This window comes from Populus euphratica, unplaced genomic scaffold (genome assembly GCF_000495115.2).
Source record: "Populus euphratica unplaced genomic scaffold, PopEup_1.0 scaffold1.1, whole genome shotgun sequence".
Lineage (NCBI taxonomy): Eukaryota > Viridiplantae > Streptophyta > Magnoliopsida > Malpighiales > Salicaceae > Populus > Populus euphratica.
This window is the reverse complement of record NW_011499845.1, coordinates 8181877-8200762: the sequence shown is the minus strand read 5'-3', so window position 1 is coordinate 8200762 and position 18886 is coordinate 8181877. Positions and strand designations below refer to the sequence as shown.

The 18886-nt window shown below is 34.9% G+C and overlaps 3 protein-coding genes across 7 annotated transcripts; 2 read left to right on the top strand and 1 right to left on the bottom strand.

The window, feature by feature from the left end:
• Positions 1-694: 694 nt before the first annotated feature.
• Positions 695-4580, top strand: LOC105127192 (uncharacterized). Of its 2 annotated transcripts, none has more exons than XM_011028381.1 (6): positions 695-871; positions 1095-1200; positions 1417-1461; positions 1571-1679; positions 2402-2639; positions 3174-4045. In XM_011028381.1, the coding sequence occupies exons 1-6, from the start codon at positions 824-826 to the stop codon at positions 3201-3203; spliced, it is 576 nt and encodes a 191-aa protein (XP_011026683.1). In that variant the 5' UTR covers positions 695-823; the 3' UTR covers positions 3204-4045. The 2 variants fall into 2 exon arrangements, with proteins under 2 accessions (XP_011026683.1, XP_011026675.1); XM_011028373.1 differs by lacking the exon at positions 3174-4045 and adding an exon at positions 4092-4580 and having other exon boundaries at positions 697-871.
• A 4185-nt stretch (positions 4581-8765) lies between these two features.
• Positions 8766-9974, top strand: LOC105127188 (uncharacterized). Its single transcript, XM_011028365.1, has one exon. It carries the CDS (start codon positions 9266-9268, stop codon positions 9779-9781), a length of 516 nt encoding a protein of 171 aa, XP_011026667.1. The 5' UTR covers positions 8766-9265; the 3' UTR covers positions 9782-9974.
• A 6653-nt stretch (positions 9975-16627) lies between these two features.
• PDF2 (prefoldin 2) lies at positions 16628-18096 on the bottom strand. Of its 4 annotated transcripts, none has more exons than XM_011028338.1 (4): positions 17986-18096; positions 17936-17941; positions 17781-17810; positions 16628-17285 (listed from the first exon to the last, which is right to left on the bottom strand). In XM_011028338.1, the coding sequence occupies exons 1-4, from the start codon at positions 18064-18066 to the stop codon at positions 16818-16820; spliced, it is 585 nt and encodes a 194-aa protein (XP_011026640.1). In that variant the 5' UTR covers positions 18067-18096; the 3' UTR covers positions 16628-16817. The 4 variants fall into 4 exon arrangements, with proteins under 4 accessions (XP_011026640.1, XP_011026656.1, XP_011026655.1 ...); XM_011028354.1 differs by having other exon boundaries at positions 16628-17259; positions 17986-18029; XM_011028353.1 differs by having other exon boundaries at positions 16628-17259; positions 17936-18073.
• Positions 18097-18886: the final 790 nt, after the last annotated feature.

Below are 18886 nucleotides of genomic sequence, written 5' to 3'. Positions count from 1 at the left end.
GTACCTGTTAATAAACTAACATCAGTAAAAAGAATCCGGTCAAAAGCAGCATACAAACCCACCAAGCCCATTTGAACAAAAGGGTCTTTATCAAAACACAATTTAGCCGCAACCCCATGAATCTCCTTCTCTTCAATCAACCCAGAAGTTCTGGAAGCTGCCTTCAGCAATGAAGGAAATCTAAAACTGTCAGTACTAAGCAAGCCATCTTCAACCTTATTTTCTCATATGCTAAAAAAGCGGTTTCAGGCTCGGCGATGCGAGATAAATAGCGGAAGAGTTTGTTGGAGAGAGGATTGTCACATGTGTGGAGGTCTGTGAAGATGGAGAGGGCGTCGTCGAGGGAAGAAGAGGAGAGAAGGAGTTTGAGGAGGAGGGAAGGAGGGAAGTTAGAGCTGAGTGCATTTGTCTGAGGTGGGAGAGGGATGTGGAGGTGGTGTTGGTGGAGGAGGTGGAGGTGGAGGTGGAGAGGGCTGTCAGCTAGGTGTCGGGTGATGGAATTGAGCGGAACACGTATTTTCGCGGGCGTGGGCGGACATTTTCTTGGTAGGGAGAGGAGCGGGAGCTGGGAAGGTTTCATATTTATTTCTTTTGGGCCGGAAAAAATATCATTCTGTCTAATCGGCTCATTGTAATTTGGGCCTGGCCCGGTAATTTCTCAAACCATCCCTTCCAATTTGGAAGATTATACAGTACTTGCTTATATGCGAGCGAACATCGGCAATTTCAAGACCTGCAGCGCAGACAGCAAAGCAGTGGCAGTGACATCCTGTGTGTTTGCAATTAAATTAAACAGGAGATCGAAGGAAGAACTTTAGAGGAAATGGGCGAAGCATTATTTGATCTTGAACAACTCCTCAAGTCCCAAAAGGTAAGTTATAAAATCCTCTCTCTCTTTTAACCCTCTTTTATCTTCTCCAATACAGATGGGTTCCTCCCTTTCTTTGATTTTTGTAAGTGATCCTACTCCCTAAATCTCAATCCTTCCCCTTCCACATTTTCTTTTCTTTTTATGAGAATAGAACCTTTACCTTTTGTTAAGCTTTTATAGGGTGAACACATGTTGGGTTTCTTTTTTTGGTTAATTCCTACAGGAGGCATTGACACTCGAAGAAGCGAACATACTTCAAACATGCAAGTCTAAGGCTGTTAGGCAATTTACGGCCGGTGTTATGACCGGTGCCACTGTTGCTTGGGCAGGTATGTATTTTAATACTTCATTATGCATATAGATATGCCCAATCAGTAAATCGCCGGGGTTAAAACAGAACATCGTGCTTGTCTGCTCTTCTTCTGGTTTTCATTCGCCTGCCGTTAATGTTGTTCTTTTACTTGGTAATCTCAATCTTTCACTGCCATCAGAATCATCTTAGTCTACTACTGCTGCTTATTTGATTATTTGTAGCATTCTGGCAGCAACATGGAAGCTAAGTCGGTTTGCTCAAGCCAATATTTCAGGAGGTAATGCAGTTAAGGCCTTGGACTAGTGTCTTTTTGTTGATATTGTCGGTTTACATGACCACTCCTTCGTTTGTATAGACAAAAATCTGTAAGTTTTGCCTGTTTGCAGGTGCTGCTGTTTTATTTGGATTCTGGAGATTTAACAAGTCTTTGGATACCTGTGTTGATCATATTCTTGCTATGGATGGAAGTCGGTTGCAGAAGGAGTTAGCAAATATGTAGGTCTCCTCACCTTGCTTGTTTGTAGTGAATTTTTCTTGTTGTCTGCAATGTACTAGAATATATTGATGTTTTCTTGTTTGAAGGAACTGGCATGTTGTCAAGCCAAATTAACTAGCTGTGTTGTTCATCAGTTGCAGAGTATTTTGGTTTATTTGTCCCGTGAACTTAGTTGTAACCTGAATTTTCTGCAAGAATATTGAGATTGATAGATCAAGTGAATAGGAAAACCTCTTATTTGCTGAAATCATTTGTGCTTGTTTGGGAGTTACGAAATCAAACTTCTCTAAAAACTGACAAGTCAACATTGTTAAATAACTCAGTTAACCTTAGTTTGTCTGAAATTATAGCTTTGTTGGCCACTAGAACTGACACGATTGCTGAGATGCTTTAGGCCAGCTAGTTTAAAAGTATATGTGGTTATTTTTTCCTAACATTCCAAGCTAATTGTCTGAATCTTCACCAACGATCCTAAGATAAGTATCTGTGACATAAATAGTAGTTCTCTGGACCGTGATGAATCTCTTATTAAATGCTGAGCACTGTCTTTTCTAGTATAATTAATGTATCTAATAGTCATCTTCCTCTCTGTCAAGCATTTCTTTCTTTGCCTTTTCATTTTCCATTTTTTCCCTTACATTCCATTTCACCAACATCTGTGCTCCATTGCTTGAGGAATTATTAACTATTGATTAGTGATGAATAATATTCCTAATGACAGAATGGCAAATAAATATCGAGATGATCCTTGGTCAATGCATCGTTTGAATAAGCATTTCTATTCAGAGAATGTTTTTGTTGACTCAAACTCAGACAGGCCAGTAATAAGGCTTCGAAATCGGAATTTCTTTGTTGATGATGTTGCTTATAGCCAACGAACACATGACATTGATTCTCACAATGTTTCCCTCGTTGACTCTGATGTCAAAAGGGCTGGTGTGGAGTCCAAGAAAGTTCCTGTAAGTGCAATGACCAAACATTCCTATTTGAACACAGGCTTGACTACTTTACTGGCTTTTGGAGTCATAATAAAGTCAGGAGTGAACATGCAAAACAGTATATTTAATTGCAGATAAACATCCCTAATATTGCAGCTAGAAGTGTCACCAATTGATTTTCATAGTTTTGATTTTTGGTCCTCACATGCAATTTTTTTTCATACATTCGATTTAGCAGGCAATACAGATAAATGTGGAAAAAAGAAGAGGCCTTCAAAAGAAAAAATCATATATAAAACAAATCTTACTCGTTTTATGAACAGGTTTAACAAACCCTTGCCTATTTGGAATTTGTTAGGGAGCTTTGTTCTCTATTCCATCAATACACTAAAGGCAGAAACATCTAGAGGTAGAAAATCTGAATCATGAGGAATAATTCATATCCATTGGATATCTGATGAAACATTTAGATGCTGCATCTTTCTCATTATGTTTCTGTTGCTGTGGGTAGACTAACTCATAGTTGCATGGTCTTCTTGGGCAAACAAAAATTAGGCTATTTTTTTTTGCTTCTACATCCTCTAGCAGAAACTGTAGAGTGAGGATAGGGAGGGCAGTCTTAGGGGGGAAGAGAAATGAAAATCCCAGTATCTCAGCATATTTGAAAATGAGACGAGCCAGGATGTTGTGGAGATAATTATGCAGTTGAGTTCATGTATAAGCATCCACCGGGCAAGACTTGGCATTTATGCAAAATCTCAGAACCATAGTTTTCAATATGGAGTCACGGGGAAACAGCCAGGGCTTTGGGCCTGGACTGGGAGTTAACAAATGCACTCTCATGGAAAAGGAGGTAACCTTCTCCCCAGTTTGGACAGGATTGTCAGCAGCACCGGAAAAGATATTCTACTCCTTCAACGAGACAATACATTCTGTAGTTGATCCATTGTTTACTGTAGTAAGCTTTTCTGCTGGAAGAGGTATGATTTTAGAGCATATTAGGCCTTAAAAGTGAATTTGTAGGGATTTGGTACCAAGCTTGGGATACATTAGTTGCTTGCCACAGGTAAGAAAGTTTTCCTCAGGTACTTCTGTGATGGAAGGACAGCAACTCTAACTACTGAAATTTTTTATGAACAAGCAACTGCATCTGTTACAGGCTAGGCTAGGCTTTGTTGTGTTTTGTTTTTTTCTTTTCTTTCTTATTTTCTTTTTTGTGTGTTGGGGAGCATGCTCATAAAGTTGCTCTTTGCTGACCTTTTCAATCACTTTGAATTTAGTTTTCTCCTGTCTTTCACTTTGGTATAGGAAAAACAAGGGAAAAACTAAGAAAAGGGATGAGAGATGTAGTTATGCTTCAATAACTATTTGTCTATTCTACTTGAGCATGCATGTCCAATATTAAAATTCTTGCTTGAAGATTGTAATGGTTTCTTAGTTATCACATCATCTAATCTTATCCTTGTGTTCTAGATGAAACCTGGTGCAGATGTAATGGAAGACCCTCTAGAAAGTATTTTTGGTTTCATGGCATCTGTGGAGGAAATCCATCACCCTGGTGGTTCAGGCAAACCTGCCAGAGTACTTAATCGTAGCCAGAAAAGATCTCATCATAGGCGTCGGATGCGCCATCGAGAAGCGTCTTTGGACTCTGAACATTTGCAACCACTGTAGATTTAAGGTCAATGAATGACTTGGAGCGAACCAGAGAGAATGCCCTTTCAAGTCCAAACGTTTGTTAGGTGTCACATAAGCCTAATGTTAAACTGGAATTGTCTGATAATTTTTGTGAGCATTATTCGATTAACTCTATAAGCAACTCTGATGGCCATGAATGTCTACGTGCGGCATGTTGCTATGATGGGAAGTAGATAGACATTAAGCATTGCAGGAACTGATCATGTTCGAACAGTTGCCAGATTTGTGAATTTAAGATGGTGGGGCGTTATAATGATCAAACCAGAAAAATGCATTGTGCAGATGATGATGGTAGCAATTTATCAAGGAGATCATTTGGGTAATGTTTATAATCATGGGATGGAAACATATCTGCCTTAGGTGATGTCTAATATTTGCGGTTGCTGACCAAAAGCATGCTCTTGCCATTACACGTATCAATGCCTTGTTTCTGGGTAGGGACAGAGATGATGAAATGTTGCGAAACAGTATGTAAGAACCTAGTGATCTGGCCTATTGTGCCTCAGCTCACATAATTGAAGAGTAGGAAGCATAAGGTTCAAATTCAATCAAGTGAAAGGGAAGGACTATAATTTGCTACCTGAAAGAAGACATGGCTGTTGTTAGCTCTATAATTCCGGGAGCATACGGGGACGCTGGCTTAAATGCCTCCATTCAAGGAAGGACAAGTTGTAAGTGGCTAGAAACTACAGCCATCTCCAGGACCTACCGCACGCGGTTGGTCGAACCGGCAAGTTTAAGCCAAACCAAAAATGATTAGAGTTCTGTGATGGCTAGAACACTCTCTACCGATGGTTTTATAGGAAGGAACATAGAACCTTCATTTTCTTGTCTCGATAACCTCATCTTAAACAAGAGAACCCCTCCACAGAATGAGTTCAAGATTCACAAGTAATCTATCATCCTTGTGCCTGTTGGCATCCACGAATAGACTATAGTAATTAACTAGTTTTATGTCGCGTTAGGGTATAAAAAAATAACATGAAAAAAATATATGGGTGTTGATATTGTTTTTTCTTATGTGAAAATTAATTTGATATGATTTGGTTTGGTTGTCTTAATAAATTTAAAGACAACTTGAATAACCGATAAAAATATAATCTCATTCAAAATAAATATTAAAGATAAGATATTTTAATAAATATTGAGAAAATAATATAATTGATTGATTTGAGTTAATCCAAGTTAAGTTATTAATCTACGTACTAATTGATGAGATCATGATAATTCTATAAAAAATAAATTAAAATAAATTATAAAACTCAATTTTCATCAAACTCAATATTAAAAAGTAAAATTAAAAAAAAATATTTAAGTTAATTTCTCAAATACACAATTTAAATTATAAAATTAAAATAATTTAATATAAAATAAATTATAAAATTCAATATTAATTTTAATGAGCAGTACAGGACAATAGAGATGAATGAGCATTGAGCAGCTTGCATGTCTTACGTTACATTATATAAAGTAGTCATGGGACAACGTAGAAGTCACGAATAAATTAATTATTTAAATTTAGTGACAATATTATAATTTATACATGGAGGACATTTTGCTAGCCATATGTTTCGGTTTAAAATCGATGTGCAACAGCAACAGTTTGCTAATTGATCAACTGATTTATATATATATATAATAATAATAATAAATGGGTTTAATCTAAATAGATGCAAATTATCCTACCGCGTTTTAGGTAGAAAAATCACCTTTTTTTTTTTTTAATTTCCAGAGCAGTCAAGCACTCCTAAACAAGCAGCAAATCTTTTGCGAGAGTTTTGAATCCAACAAAACCCCCCATTACCAGCTACCAACCATGTGATTCTGATTTTTTCAGTCGAAATTAGATCAGATCTAAGCAATGTTATGCACTGCTAAGGACTGGCATTAATTAAAAAAAAAAAACCTGAATGAGCTGAGTCTCCATGCCCAACACAAGAAACTATGGGATGGAATAGTATGGATATGATTTTGTTGTTCCAAGAAAGACTGATTAAGCATGCAATTGGTGATAAAAAAACATCTTTTTCATGGAATATATTCATCAATGTAAAATTAAATAGGAATAAAATGGTCAGGACATGTTTTTTCGTTAAAGTTTAATGACTATTTTACCTTCAAAGGCAAAAAAAAAAAATCCTTAGGCGAGGCGCTTTTGTCTTTTTAAAAATTAATACTTGAGATACAAATATATTATTGGAGGAAAAAAGTTCATCTTTTTTAATAAAAGAACAATAAAATAACATAATCAACCTTGCAATTTAAAATAATAAAGACTATTTGTAAGGGTGCTTTGATTTTCTTTTATTAATTTTGTTGTTAGTTTTAGGTTTTGTTAAGAGTGAGTTGATAATTTTAAATTTTTAAATATTATTCAAAAAAAAGTTGTTCATGTGTCGTTGCATTATGGCATTCAAGCGATGTGTGGGGATTATGTGGTAGCCAAAGTTCTATTTCCAACACAATATTAGAAGTAGCATATTGCTCTCCTTCCAGCGTTATGTTACGTGTTTATAGAGAAGATTTGGTTGGATTATGGTGAAAGTTTTTATTTTATTATCTTTTTTCTTTATTATTTTTTAAAAATACATGTCCAAAATTTTTTAAAAATAATTGTGTGTATGTAATCTTATTATTTTTTTTCTTATTTTTTTAATTATTTCTTTTTGAAGTTTGGATTTTTTTTTAATTTCATCCCCAAGTACTTTATTCAATTTAATTTTTTTATTCAATTTGGTCCCTCTACTTTTATTCGCTTTATTTTTGTAATGTTATACTTTTCTTGAATATTGTTTTTTTTTGCAATTTTATCCCTTTTAATCTTATTGCATTTGTTTTTTCATTTATTTTTTATCTTTGTTCTCTTGAATAATATATTCTTATCATTTTCTTGATTTTTTTCAATTTCGTGCCTCAATATTTAATTTCCTTTGGTTTTTTCAAAAAAAAATATTATTTTATTTGTTTGTTTTTCAATTTAGCCTCATATTATCTTTTTTTTTATATCATGTTTGATCTATATTATTTGGATTTTAAACTATTTTAATGATTGATATTTTACTTTTTTATTTTTTATTTTTGGATGCCTTCCAACAAGTCGGCTCTTTATTGAAAAATGATTTTTTTATAAATCCATTATTTGGCATTATGCTATTAAGCTCCTTAGCTTCATTATTTTTTTCACTTTTATTTTTATTGAGTTATCGTGATCTTGTACTCCAGATAAAAAATTAGTCAAATTAACCATGATTGCCTTATATTTTTTTTATAAAATTAATTTTTTTTCAACAGTTTCATACTTGAACGTGAACTGGTTGGCTCTTGAGCTACATGATTTTTTAACTTTTCTTCCTTTTAGGTTATTTCAAGCATGTATTAACCAAATTAACCCGAGTTAGCTTGTATTTTCTTACTCGGTATTTTTTTATTTAACTTCGGGTTTTTTTACTAAGTTTTTTTTTTGGAAGTTTATACTTTTTTATCTTGATCTAATGTTGTGATTAGTGGGTCAGTCGAGTTAACTTGGGTTAACTCGACTTTTCCCCTCAATTTTTTATGATTTTATTTTTTAATTTCATCATTTTACATTAAATTATTTACCCTTAAACTTTAATATTTTTCCTTTATCTTTTTATTTTATTATTTCAAGAACGGGTTGGTCAAGTTAACCCAGGTCAACTTATATTTTTGTTTGCAATGTATTTTTATTTACCCTATAGGTTTTTTTGTTAGGCTCTTATTTTGAAATTCTATTTTTTTTTATCCTGATCTCATGTCATACGTGGTGAGTTAGGTAAGTTAATCCGAGTTGACTTCAAAAAAAAATTTCCTCAATTTTTTATGGTATTTTTATTTTTTTCATTATTATTATCTTGCATTAAATTGTTTACCCTTAAGCTCAAGCTTTGTCATTTTTTCACATTTTGGGCATTCTAAGAACGGTTCATTAAAGTTAACCTGGATCGACTCAGAGTTTTTTTTAATGCTTTTTTTTTTAATCAAACTTTGGTTTTTTCATTAGGTCATCTTCTTGAATTTTTTATCTCAATTTTATATTGCGGGTTCTTGGTTTGTCAAGTTATTCCGAGCTAACTCGAATTCTCTTATTCAATGTTATACTTTTTGATTTTTTTCTTTTTTTATCTTTGACATTAAATTATTAAATCTTTAACTTTATAATTTTTTTTTAATTTTATATCTCATACTGCATTTTAATCAATTATCTCAAATTATTATTGCTTAAATATTGTTTTTAGTATTAAATTTTTTTTAACCTAATATGCGATATAACTCGGCCACCTATTTATCACTGTATAGAAAACAATGGATATGTAAATGAAAAAAAAGAAAAGGAAACTTTAATTTTCTGGTTTGAAAAAACAAGAATGGTATTCGTCGTAATTTAGTTAAAGGCAGGGGTAATAAGAAAATGTCCTTCACTTTTTTATCTATTCATTGAATCCCCTCCCCCCACTCGGTCTCTGCACAGGCTTCACAGGAACAGAAGATTTCATTTCTTTTTTCCTAAAATGGATTCCATCCAAACATTTCCCATCCAATTCCATTCCACAAAAATTATTTGCCTTTTTACATTTTAGCACTCAAAGAATCTATTCATATCTCTCACACGCACACATATTGCAAATGGGGCAATAATATATAATCATCTCTTTACTGTCATTTCTCTTGAGGCCTTGGGGCTTCCCTCTGGTTCTCTCCTCCTTTCTCCTCTCCTCTCCTCTCTCATCAAACAAATTAACAACACCGATCAACTTTTTGTTTATCCTTTTCCCCTCCACAACCCCAACAAGATTTTGATTCCTGTCTAGAAAAATAAAAAAAATAACTTTCTTTTATCCCTGTAGCATCTTTCATTTCACTATTTATTTTACCCACTTCTTGCATCTCCCCCACCAACAACACACCCAGAAAAATAATAATCTAGAACCATGAAGGTTCACCCATTACCCAAGAAAAGAAACATTACCATCCAATTCTATCCGTTAACATCTTCTGCAGGTGGGTCCCAAAACAAGAAACTTAGGAGGCTACCCCACATATTCAGCCGGATCTTGGAACTCCCCTTCCGGTCAGATGCTGATGTGTCGGTCGAGGAAAATCCCGATTGTTTCCGATTTGTAGCTGAAACTGATGATAACATTGGTGATATGAGGGCCCACACAGTTGAAATCCACCCTGGAGTCATTAAAATTGTGATTAGGCCAAATGGGTATCTTGAATTATCGTCACTTGACGATTTAGAGTTGGATATGTGGAGATTCCGTTTACCGGAAACGACCAGGCCGGAGCTTGCGAGTGCGGTTCTTGCTGACGGAGAGTTGATTGTGACGGTGCCAAAAGGAGAGGGGGAGGGGGGGGAAGGGAATGGTAATAATAACAACGGGGAGTTTAGAGGAGGTATGGGAAATAACAATAATAACTCTAGGCTTGTGCTTGTACAGTGATATGGTAATGATAAAATTTACCGCTCTCTAGCTGTCTTTCTTCTTTTTAATTCAAATGAGTGATGTTGTGGGAGTTAGTTTTCTTTTTCTTTTTCTTTTTTGTCTTGTAAGGTTGGTGATTGGGAACAGGATATGTATGCTCACTCTTGTTATTGATGATCAATGAATCAAGGTTTCTCCTTTTTTTTGGTCAGCGTGTGTTGATAACGATTATGGAAGATGGAAGTTTGAGACTGGGTAGTTCATCATGTTTTGGCATGCTCCTATACTAAATAGTTTTTCATTTTGATTTTAGTGTTTTATCAGTGAAAACTTCTGTTGAAAGGTTGATTTTTGATAATCGTAGACTAAGTTTTTTGTTTTGTGCTTTCATTTCTTATGTGGCTGTAGAGAATAAGAGGAGCAGAACTGGATGTTACATGTTTTCTATTGGTTTTTGTTACGTTAAGATTTGAGGTTTTTGTTACGTTAAGATTTGAATTGAGTAATTCTTTTCGTATTCATGACCTCCATGCTCATGTCAACAGCTTCTGTAAGTTCGTTTCTTCCTCTTCTTCTTCTTTATTTAAATTTTTTGGTGGTTGGGACTTGGGACTAGGATTTGTGTGCTTGCTTTTGTTATTGATGATTAATGAATCGATCAAGGTTTCTCCCTTTTCTCTTATTTATATATTTCGTGTGTGCATAATGAGCGTGTTAGCAGCAGCATTGAATTTGGAAAGTTTGAGACTCTAGTTAGCTTTTTATGTTTTGGCATGTCCAGGTATTGGATAGTTCTTCATTTTTATTCGGTGTTAATATTGTATGAGCACGGGGAACGTGACTCGTCCATATCGCCGACCCCAACTAGTATGGGATTGAGGCTTGATTGTTATTGTATTATTGAGAACTTTGGTTGGGTGTTTGGACTTGGTTTTTAAGCATCATAGCTTCATTTGTTTTTTAACTACCATTGAAGTTGCCTTTCCTTTATGTTAGTTTTAGAATTGAATCGAGTATCTTTTTGGAATTGCTGGCCCCCATGTTCATTATAAGATTTTTTACTTGATTTCATGCCATCCTGCTTTTGCTTTGTGATCAGAAGTAGCCCCTTCCGTATATGTATTCCTTCCGATTTCTCATATCATTTTTCGTTGATTAGCTGGATGTTATTCCTTGGCAATGTTTCTTTGATTGGTCTACAAGTCCTAGCACTGATGGTGTTAAACATGCTAGCATTTTTGGCATTTTTGAAGTCATTGTAAATCAAAAGCATAATTCCATGCATTAATGGTAAAAACTACTCCTATTCATCCTCTCTGGGTGGATGAGATTTGCGAATACATGTTCTTCTTATTCACGTGTAGAGCCGCCTACTCTGGACCTAGCTCCTTCGTTTGTCTTGTAGTTTAGCACTTTAATATCTCTGCTGCGGCTAGAATTTCAAGTTTTGTAGAGGAATGGTAAATTATATTATCTTTTGAGACCTTTTATCAACTTGTTCTTTTTTCTGCGTGACAAATCTTTTTCTCTAACATTTCTTTTTTTATTCTCTGTCTAGCTTTAAAGATTAAGGAGCACCTTTCTCTATCGTTGTATTCCTGGTTGACAAGGCATTCCACATTATTGAATTATTGAATGTCTTTATATTTTTGTACTAGTGGAAGATTTTCCTATTAAATCAAATGCATTTTTATAGCCTTACACTTCATCGTGGTCTTCTTTTGACATTTTTTTTTTATATTTGTGTTGAGCCCTAATTATATGGTTAGACCAAATTGAGTAATTGATTTATCATGACGCCCGCGTTTTCTTTTTACAAAATGAAATCAGCCAACTTGGCCTTCAACTGTAAGGCCGTATCAAGCTCAAAGAAATGAATCGATTCCTTCACATGTAAGAGCAACATCAAAATCTTGATTTATTAGGCATCCTCGTAGAATTAAATTTTGCATAATCAGACACTTATTGCCGCACTGCCTCATCCCTTTCTGTCTGTTTTAAAGCCAGAGATGCATGCGTAATACTATTCTTTGGAGTCCCTTGATAGTCACGGGTGCGATGGGCGCTAAACGCTCCTCTGGCTGCCGTGCATCACTAGCAACAATTGGCCCTAGTGATGCTCCGGGGTGCACTTTGTTTGAAAACAGTGCTGGGTGCCTCACAATGTTTGTTTCAGTGGATGCATATGCTTCATTTGCACAGTTCATTCTTTCACGTGATTGCAGGATATATATGGTTTCTGTGCCAGACTCTGTTATACATTCAATGGTATCGGTGTTATGTTTGACGTATGTGACCGAAGAAATGATTGTGTTTATGAAGACTAGGTTGGCTGGAACACCCTCCCCTCGTTTTACATCAGTGACAGTCAAATTTCGGCTTGGAATTTTTGCGTCTTTTTGAAAAGTCGAACATAATGATCGGTTCTTGTATTGTCAGTAATTTTTGAAATGTAAGTTGAAAGTATTATCCTTGCTCGGGGATTAGGGCGGTAAAATTTTCACCTGTCAACACCTCTATTTTGATTAAAGAAAAAAGGTGTCTGCATTGTATGGTCATCGTTGAGAATGCTGGTCATGGAAAAAGAAAGTGTCCACTTTCAAGAATCTTCTACCAGCAAAGCTTCTCCACTTTGGCCTGCGTATACGAACCACGGCAGCTTCGAGTGATCACTATCAGATATGCGGCCCTTGATTAGCATGACAGGTCAACATTTTTCAACTGACACCACGTGGAGAGGATTTATGCTTTTGGCCGTAGTTATCCCAATCAAGTGATCAAAGTCAAGATGGATGCAAGACAAACCGTTGTCTTGGTTTTCAGTTTCTGGATTGTTACGCTACCTATTTGGTTTTCCTATAGTTTATTACAGAATCAATTACTGATATATTAGAAAGGAGAAAGCTCCGACTGCTTATGGGAACACCTTCGTATATAGATTCTGAATTTAGAGTAGATGATCAGAGCAATTGGCTTCCTTGAATCGCACCTCTGGAATGAACGAGTTGGACCATGGATAAAGAATTCGAAACCAGAATCTATACTGAAATGCGATGATTTTGCGTGGGTATTAAAGGGTAACCTGAGCGATTCCTGGTGTAACTTTTGATTTGTTAACGGTATAGTTAAAACTAAAGACTTCCATTAAGAGATTATGGATCGAAATTTGAGATACATAATTTAGGAATTGGGAAAGGCTACCCTATTATATTACTCAAGAACTGCTGGAGATTCCAATGAACCAGCAAAACTCTTTAGTTAATTAAAAACAAAATGAAAAGGCTATCGTCTTCCAAAGGGTTTTTCGTAGTCAAGATTATGGGATTTTCATTAGAAATTAAATGTTTAACCAAGTGGAAATTTAGGGATTTAACTAAAGAAAAATTCACTGGCACGTACACTTACGGTTTATGTAAATCAATGGTACTAAATTCCTCTTATCATGTCGTGAATCAATTTTTTTCCCCAGCACTTATGGAGTACTGCTCATTGGGAAATCCATGTTCCTTTGACAGCCCCTGGGACAAAATAAAAGTTATCAAATAAATCGAGCTCTCTCTAGAAACCCAAATCTTTAAGTGAAGATTATTTTTGACGATATATCAAAATGGACTTCAAACAAAAATTACAGGTTTTGGCAAGAAATGTCAACGTTGGTCATTCACAACATGTGTGGCCAATTCTCACGCAGCTTTATCTGCGAGATAGTACTGGGGAAAGAAGAACTCTACGGGTAGGCCTGTTTGAGCCAAAATTCATGCGTTATCATTCATCACCTAATGAATATTACCCAACAAGTATCAAAAACAGCATTGAAGTTGCATAAAGGTCAGATTCAGTTCTCAATTTCTAGACTCGTGCGCGTACTTTTTGCAGGTGTTTCCAACCCTTGGTCAGATCTGCAGATCTTAAGTGATTACTTCTCATTTTATACCATATTTTGTACGTTTGATAAAACATTGTTCTGAATCGCTGTGTTGATTCAGTGTCATGCCTAATTTCATCCTTTGTATTGTTGACACTAAATTTCCTAACTAACAAGACTAGATCTCTGAATATGTGCTCATTTGCATGTCCGCGGATAAACGTACCACGGCCTGTGTATACTTAGAGAATATACGGCTGATCAGATCAAGCATGAAGACAGCGCACCGGCAAAATTTTATGAGCGTCTGACAAAGACTAACCTTATCCCCCAACTTCCCAACCAAAGTGTTCCTTGAGAATATCTTTACAGGTCCTTACAAATCCATTGGCCACTTCTTCCATATCCTTGAGTTTCCACATTTCCCGCTTTATCTGATCAACCCTGCTCAATAAGGCACTCAGCAAAGCATCTGGCTTGGTTTTTGACGTGTGACATGCCAATTCAGACCTCTCTGTGTCTACATGCTGGTAAAGGTTTTCTTTTGAGCAAACAGCAGTCCTCTGCAAGTTTGTACTCAGCATCCTGTGAAACCAGTAGCGCCTGGAGAACCTGATTGATATCATCCTCAGGTTTCAGAGTTGCAGTTTGGCTATCAGTAGACAGACACATCCGGAGAGCTCGTTCATGATTCCAGAAGGTCTTGATGATTATTAACTTCCAGCATGACATTTCCACTAGGAGAGACGGCTGTTGTATTAATGATACAAACATGTTAACTACCGAGAGAGGGAATCTTAAGAATCATTAACTGTGTATTCTTGTTGTCATTGTTTGACAGGAGAGGAAACAATCATCCATGCTCTTCGAGACTGCCCAAGAGCACCTGGGGTTTGGGATAGAATTGTTGAAGTTAGAGAAAGGGAGGCTTTCTATTCCATAACTGGTAAACCTGGCTAGTTAATAATTTAAGGAGGAGTCATCCCAATTCTAGGAGGAATGGTTGGGGGATTGAATTCGGGATTGCTTTGTGGCAGGTATAGAAAGAGAGAGAAACCAACGAATTTTTGGCTCTGCTGCAAAGTCCTTCCATGGTACTGTTCACATAACCAGGAGGCTAGATGGTGAAATCAGTCAGGCTATGTTTGGTAAATCTGGATACAGAATAAATATCAAGCATCTGGTTTCTATAGGGTGGAGATACCCTCCAACGAGGTAAAGATTAATGTGGATGGTTGTAATAAGAGGAATCCAGGAGTGGTTGGAGCTGGTGGAGTTATGAAGGATGATATGTAAAGGTGGATTGTGGGTTTTGCTTTTATTATCGGGATCTGCATGTCAGTACATGCTGAACTGTGGGTAATTACCAACTGTTTAAAGATAGCTTCCTCTAAAGGATTTAGAAAAAATATTTTGGAATTAAATTTTATCTTGGTATTGAGTTAATCACTAACATTAAAATTATCATTAACAAGAATTATAGTTTAATTTAGGAATTTAATAGTAAAAGACTAGAGGCGCATCATATCTATAAAAAGGCAGATTGAGTAGATTGGCTAACCAATTATAGTTTAACCAAGAATTTTTTTGATAAACCTTCTGGTATCTTTAATAATTCTCCTGCGAGTTTTTATTATAAATCAATTCTGCCCCATTTAATTTAATTGTGCTTCCAGCCCCAAATTTAAACAAAAAAAAAAAACTGTGTATTCTTGCAATTTTTTTATTATATTTTATCCATGTTTAGCATTATTATTTTTTCACCCTATTTATTAGTCAATGTTGCTCTTCAACTTATTTAAATCTTTCAAGGTATATCTTCACCTAATAAAATTAGTATATTCAAAAAAATCATATTATTCAGGAGTACTTGGTTTTTAGCGGATGGGTTTTGACAATGCTTTTTTGAATAATGTTTTTACTTGTGGATAAAGCAGTATAAAAATTAAAGAATGATTTTAGTCGTACTTAACAAAAGGCTGTGTTTACTCAATCCTTATTCCTTAATAAATTTTATGATAAATCTATATCCAAAAAAATACCCAACCCATGCCCAGTAAAAAAAAAAAAAATCAAGTATGAATGTTCATTTTAGTTCATTTTTTTTAAAAAAAATATTTTCATTCTAATTTTTAGTTTTAACAAATAATTTATCAATTAAAAGTTTTTTTTGTCAAATTTTTTGTCTACACAATTGTCTCCCTGTTAAAATTGTTTTACAAATAAGCATTTGCATGTCATTAAGGGGTATTTAAAGTTGCATTAGTGATTGTTTTTTAAAGTTTTTTTTATTTAAAATATATTAAAATAATATTTTTTTTATTTTTTAAAATTTATTTTTAATATTAGTATATCAAAACCATTTAATAACATAAAAAAATCAATTTAAAAAAATTAAATTTTCAGAAAACATCATTTGAATAGCCCTGAAAATACGGTCCAAATAAAAATTTGTTAAATTTAAAAAATAATTATTTAAATTTTTTATAAATTTTTTTAATTATTTTAATATACTGCTGTAAAAAATAAATAAAAAAATATCAATCCTTTACCCGCTTATTTGAAGGGCATGCACTTTTCTAATTCTAACCCATCCCATTACTCATTTGACAAGCTAAACGGCAATTTACAGGACCGAGTATGAGGAGGCGGACATACAGATAGTAAACCTTCATAACCGACCCATTGCCATCCTATGATCCCACGAGCCACTCAATACATCCAGGGTTCCAAAAGAAAGTATTGTCCTCTTAAACGCGCTTTCTCCCACCATGCCATCTAACTTCTCCCCCTCGCAAGCCAAGACACTCTGCTCGTAGACTTCACTGCTAATCAAGTAGAGATTTGGCATTTCGTCTAATTCACCAGGCATCAATCACCTCAAGAAGGTAGTTTCCAAGGATTGCAAATGGCCCAGGCAACACTGACAAAACTAAGTAGTTATAAGAGCCTCATCCCCTACCTTCAAATCTATGAAAAATCAAAGCGTTCTCCCTTGGTTTCGTTCAAAATCAGCTGTCATTCGAACATTTTCAAACACAATCAGGTTCATTCATATAAGCTAGTCAAACAGCCATGTTCAACTAATTACATGTCCATAAGCGCGGACACCATAAACAAAAAAGTGAGGAAAACTTGATCAAACATGTCCGATAAACTGTAAAGAAGATGGAAAGTACATGAGAGCTCTCATTCACTTGAACCTGCAGGACCCACAAGAACACCTTGAGAAGAGCCCTCCTTCTTGTTAGTATCATCTTTTACTTCACTGTCAGACTTTCTTATCCTGATCTTGTACTTGGCTTCAAAATCAGCAATTTCCTTTTTCTTCCTTTCAGCAGCCTCATTAAGCCTTGCAATGACCTCCTCAATTCCCTCTTTATTGCGCTGCACAGCAGGCAGGACCTCTTTGATAGTTCTCTCGACCAGCACACCTCCAATCATTCGGTAGCATCGTCTGGAAGGGTCAAGCGGTTGGATAGCATTGATGACTAATGAATGCTCACTCACATCCATCTCAAGTTCAGTTATTTTCGAGTAAATTTGGTTTAGTTCAGATCGCATAGCAGTGTACATATTCGCAACTACTTGCTCGTTGATTGGTTCGTTTCTATCACTTTCAGCCATGATTCTGTGCAGAGGTAAAGGGCATAAATACTGGAAAAAAAACAAAAGTTGCTACATATAAGTGATAGACAGCCTAGTGCAAACGGACAGATGACTCTCAGGTCCAAACTGCAAATGTGCCAATTATCAATTCTAAGTAATAGGGAAGCATTTAATTCAATGGCACAACATTTGATCCAAGAGATAATAATAATGATGATGATGACAAGAACAACAACGGAGGCAATTACAGATTCAATCCCTAGGTTTTCTTCAACAATTTAAGTTTAACCCAAAATTTTGCGACATTTTTGCTTAAAATTGGAATTATTAACAATGAGTTGGGGAACTAGTGTTGATAATTTTGCACAATGCCCTCCCTAAGAAAATATTGGAAATAAAGTACCGATTTCACTACACCCAACACGTACAATACTGGTGGTGCAAATCTTGGAATAATTTTGACCTAATTACTTTTCGAAAGCATCATATATTGGTAAAATCACACTTGAAAGTGCAAAAAAGAAAAAGGATTAAGATCTTTACCTGATACAAATAGGTGGTCTCGTTTTTCTCCTGAAAGGTAAAAGAGATCACCAGTTTTACTCCTCAAATCGATGATAGAAAAAGTAAGTGGTTTCGATACTTCCGGAATTGGAAACGAAAATGAAATGAGAGTGAGAGTGAGAAATCAAACGAACTCTAATCTGCTCTAACAAGGGAACCGAGAGAGGGGGGGGTGTGGACAGAACGGAGAGAGCCACTGGATGTTTAAACCCTGGAGGAGCCGAGGACCGCAGATGACTTTTCTGCCCTTTTCAAGCAAAAACATATATATGTTAATGAATGCACAGTTGTTGTCGTCTTTATCATTTTTGTAAGTTTAAATTTATTTTCTTTTTACTGTAAGAGTTATTTTTGTCATCAAGACTAAATTTACTTTTTCAATGATCTTAGGGAAACTACTCATATCTGTATTGGTCAGTCACATGGTTGAATTTTTCTGGTTAAGATTTTCCAGCTCCTTGTTATCTTATTTTTTCTACTTGTGATTATTTAGCAACTAAATATTTTCTTTCACTAAACTAAGAGGTTGATTCACATTCTACAAGTAAAAAAAATACAATATACAAATACATAAATTATTACATCAACTAATCTTAATCTTTCATTAACTTAAAATAATATACATAAATTCGATTTTATATATATATATATATATATATATATATATATATGCGCGATGCATGATATATCTATTTATCCACGGAACTTATATTGCCTATATTCATAATAGTTTAGTAAATTCTCTTCAAATTAAGGAAGAGATAATCAATTTGACAAACATACTAATCTTTTAAATCATGTTGAAAGTAATTCTAAGAAACGAAATTTATTTAGTCAAGTTCAGGATTTGTTTTTAGAAATTATCAATTTAAATTTTACAAATTTTAAAAGTATTAAAAATTTATAAAATTATTAATTCTTATAAATTTACCTGAATATTAATATTAATGAAAAAAATCATGTTGAAAGTGAGATAACTTTTGTTTTTCCTATTAACCACAAAAACTCTGGTAAATTATAACAATTTGTGGATTGTCTCGTGGGTCTCACCAGTAACTAAGGTAACTTATAAATTGTTTTCACTA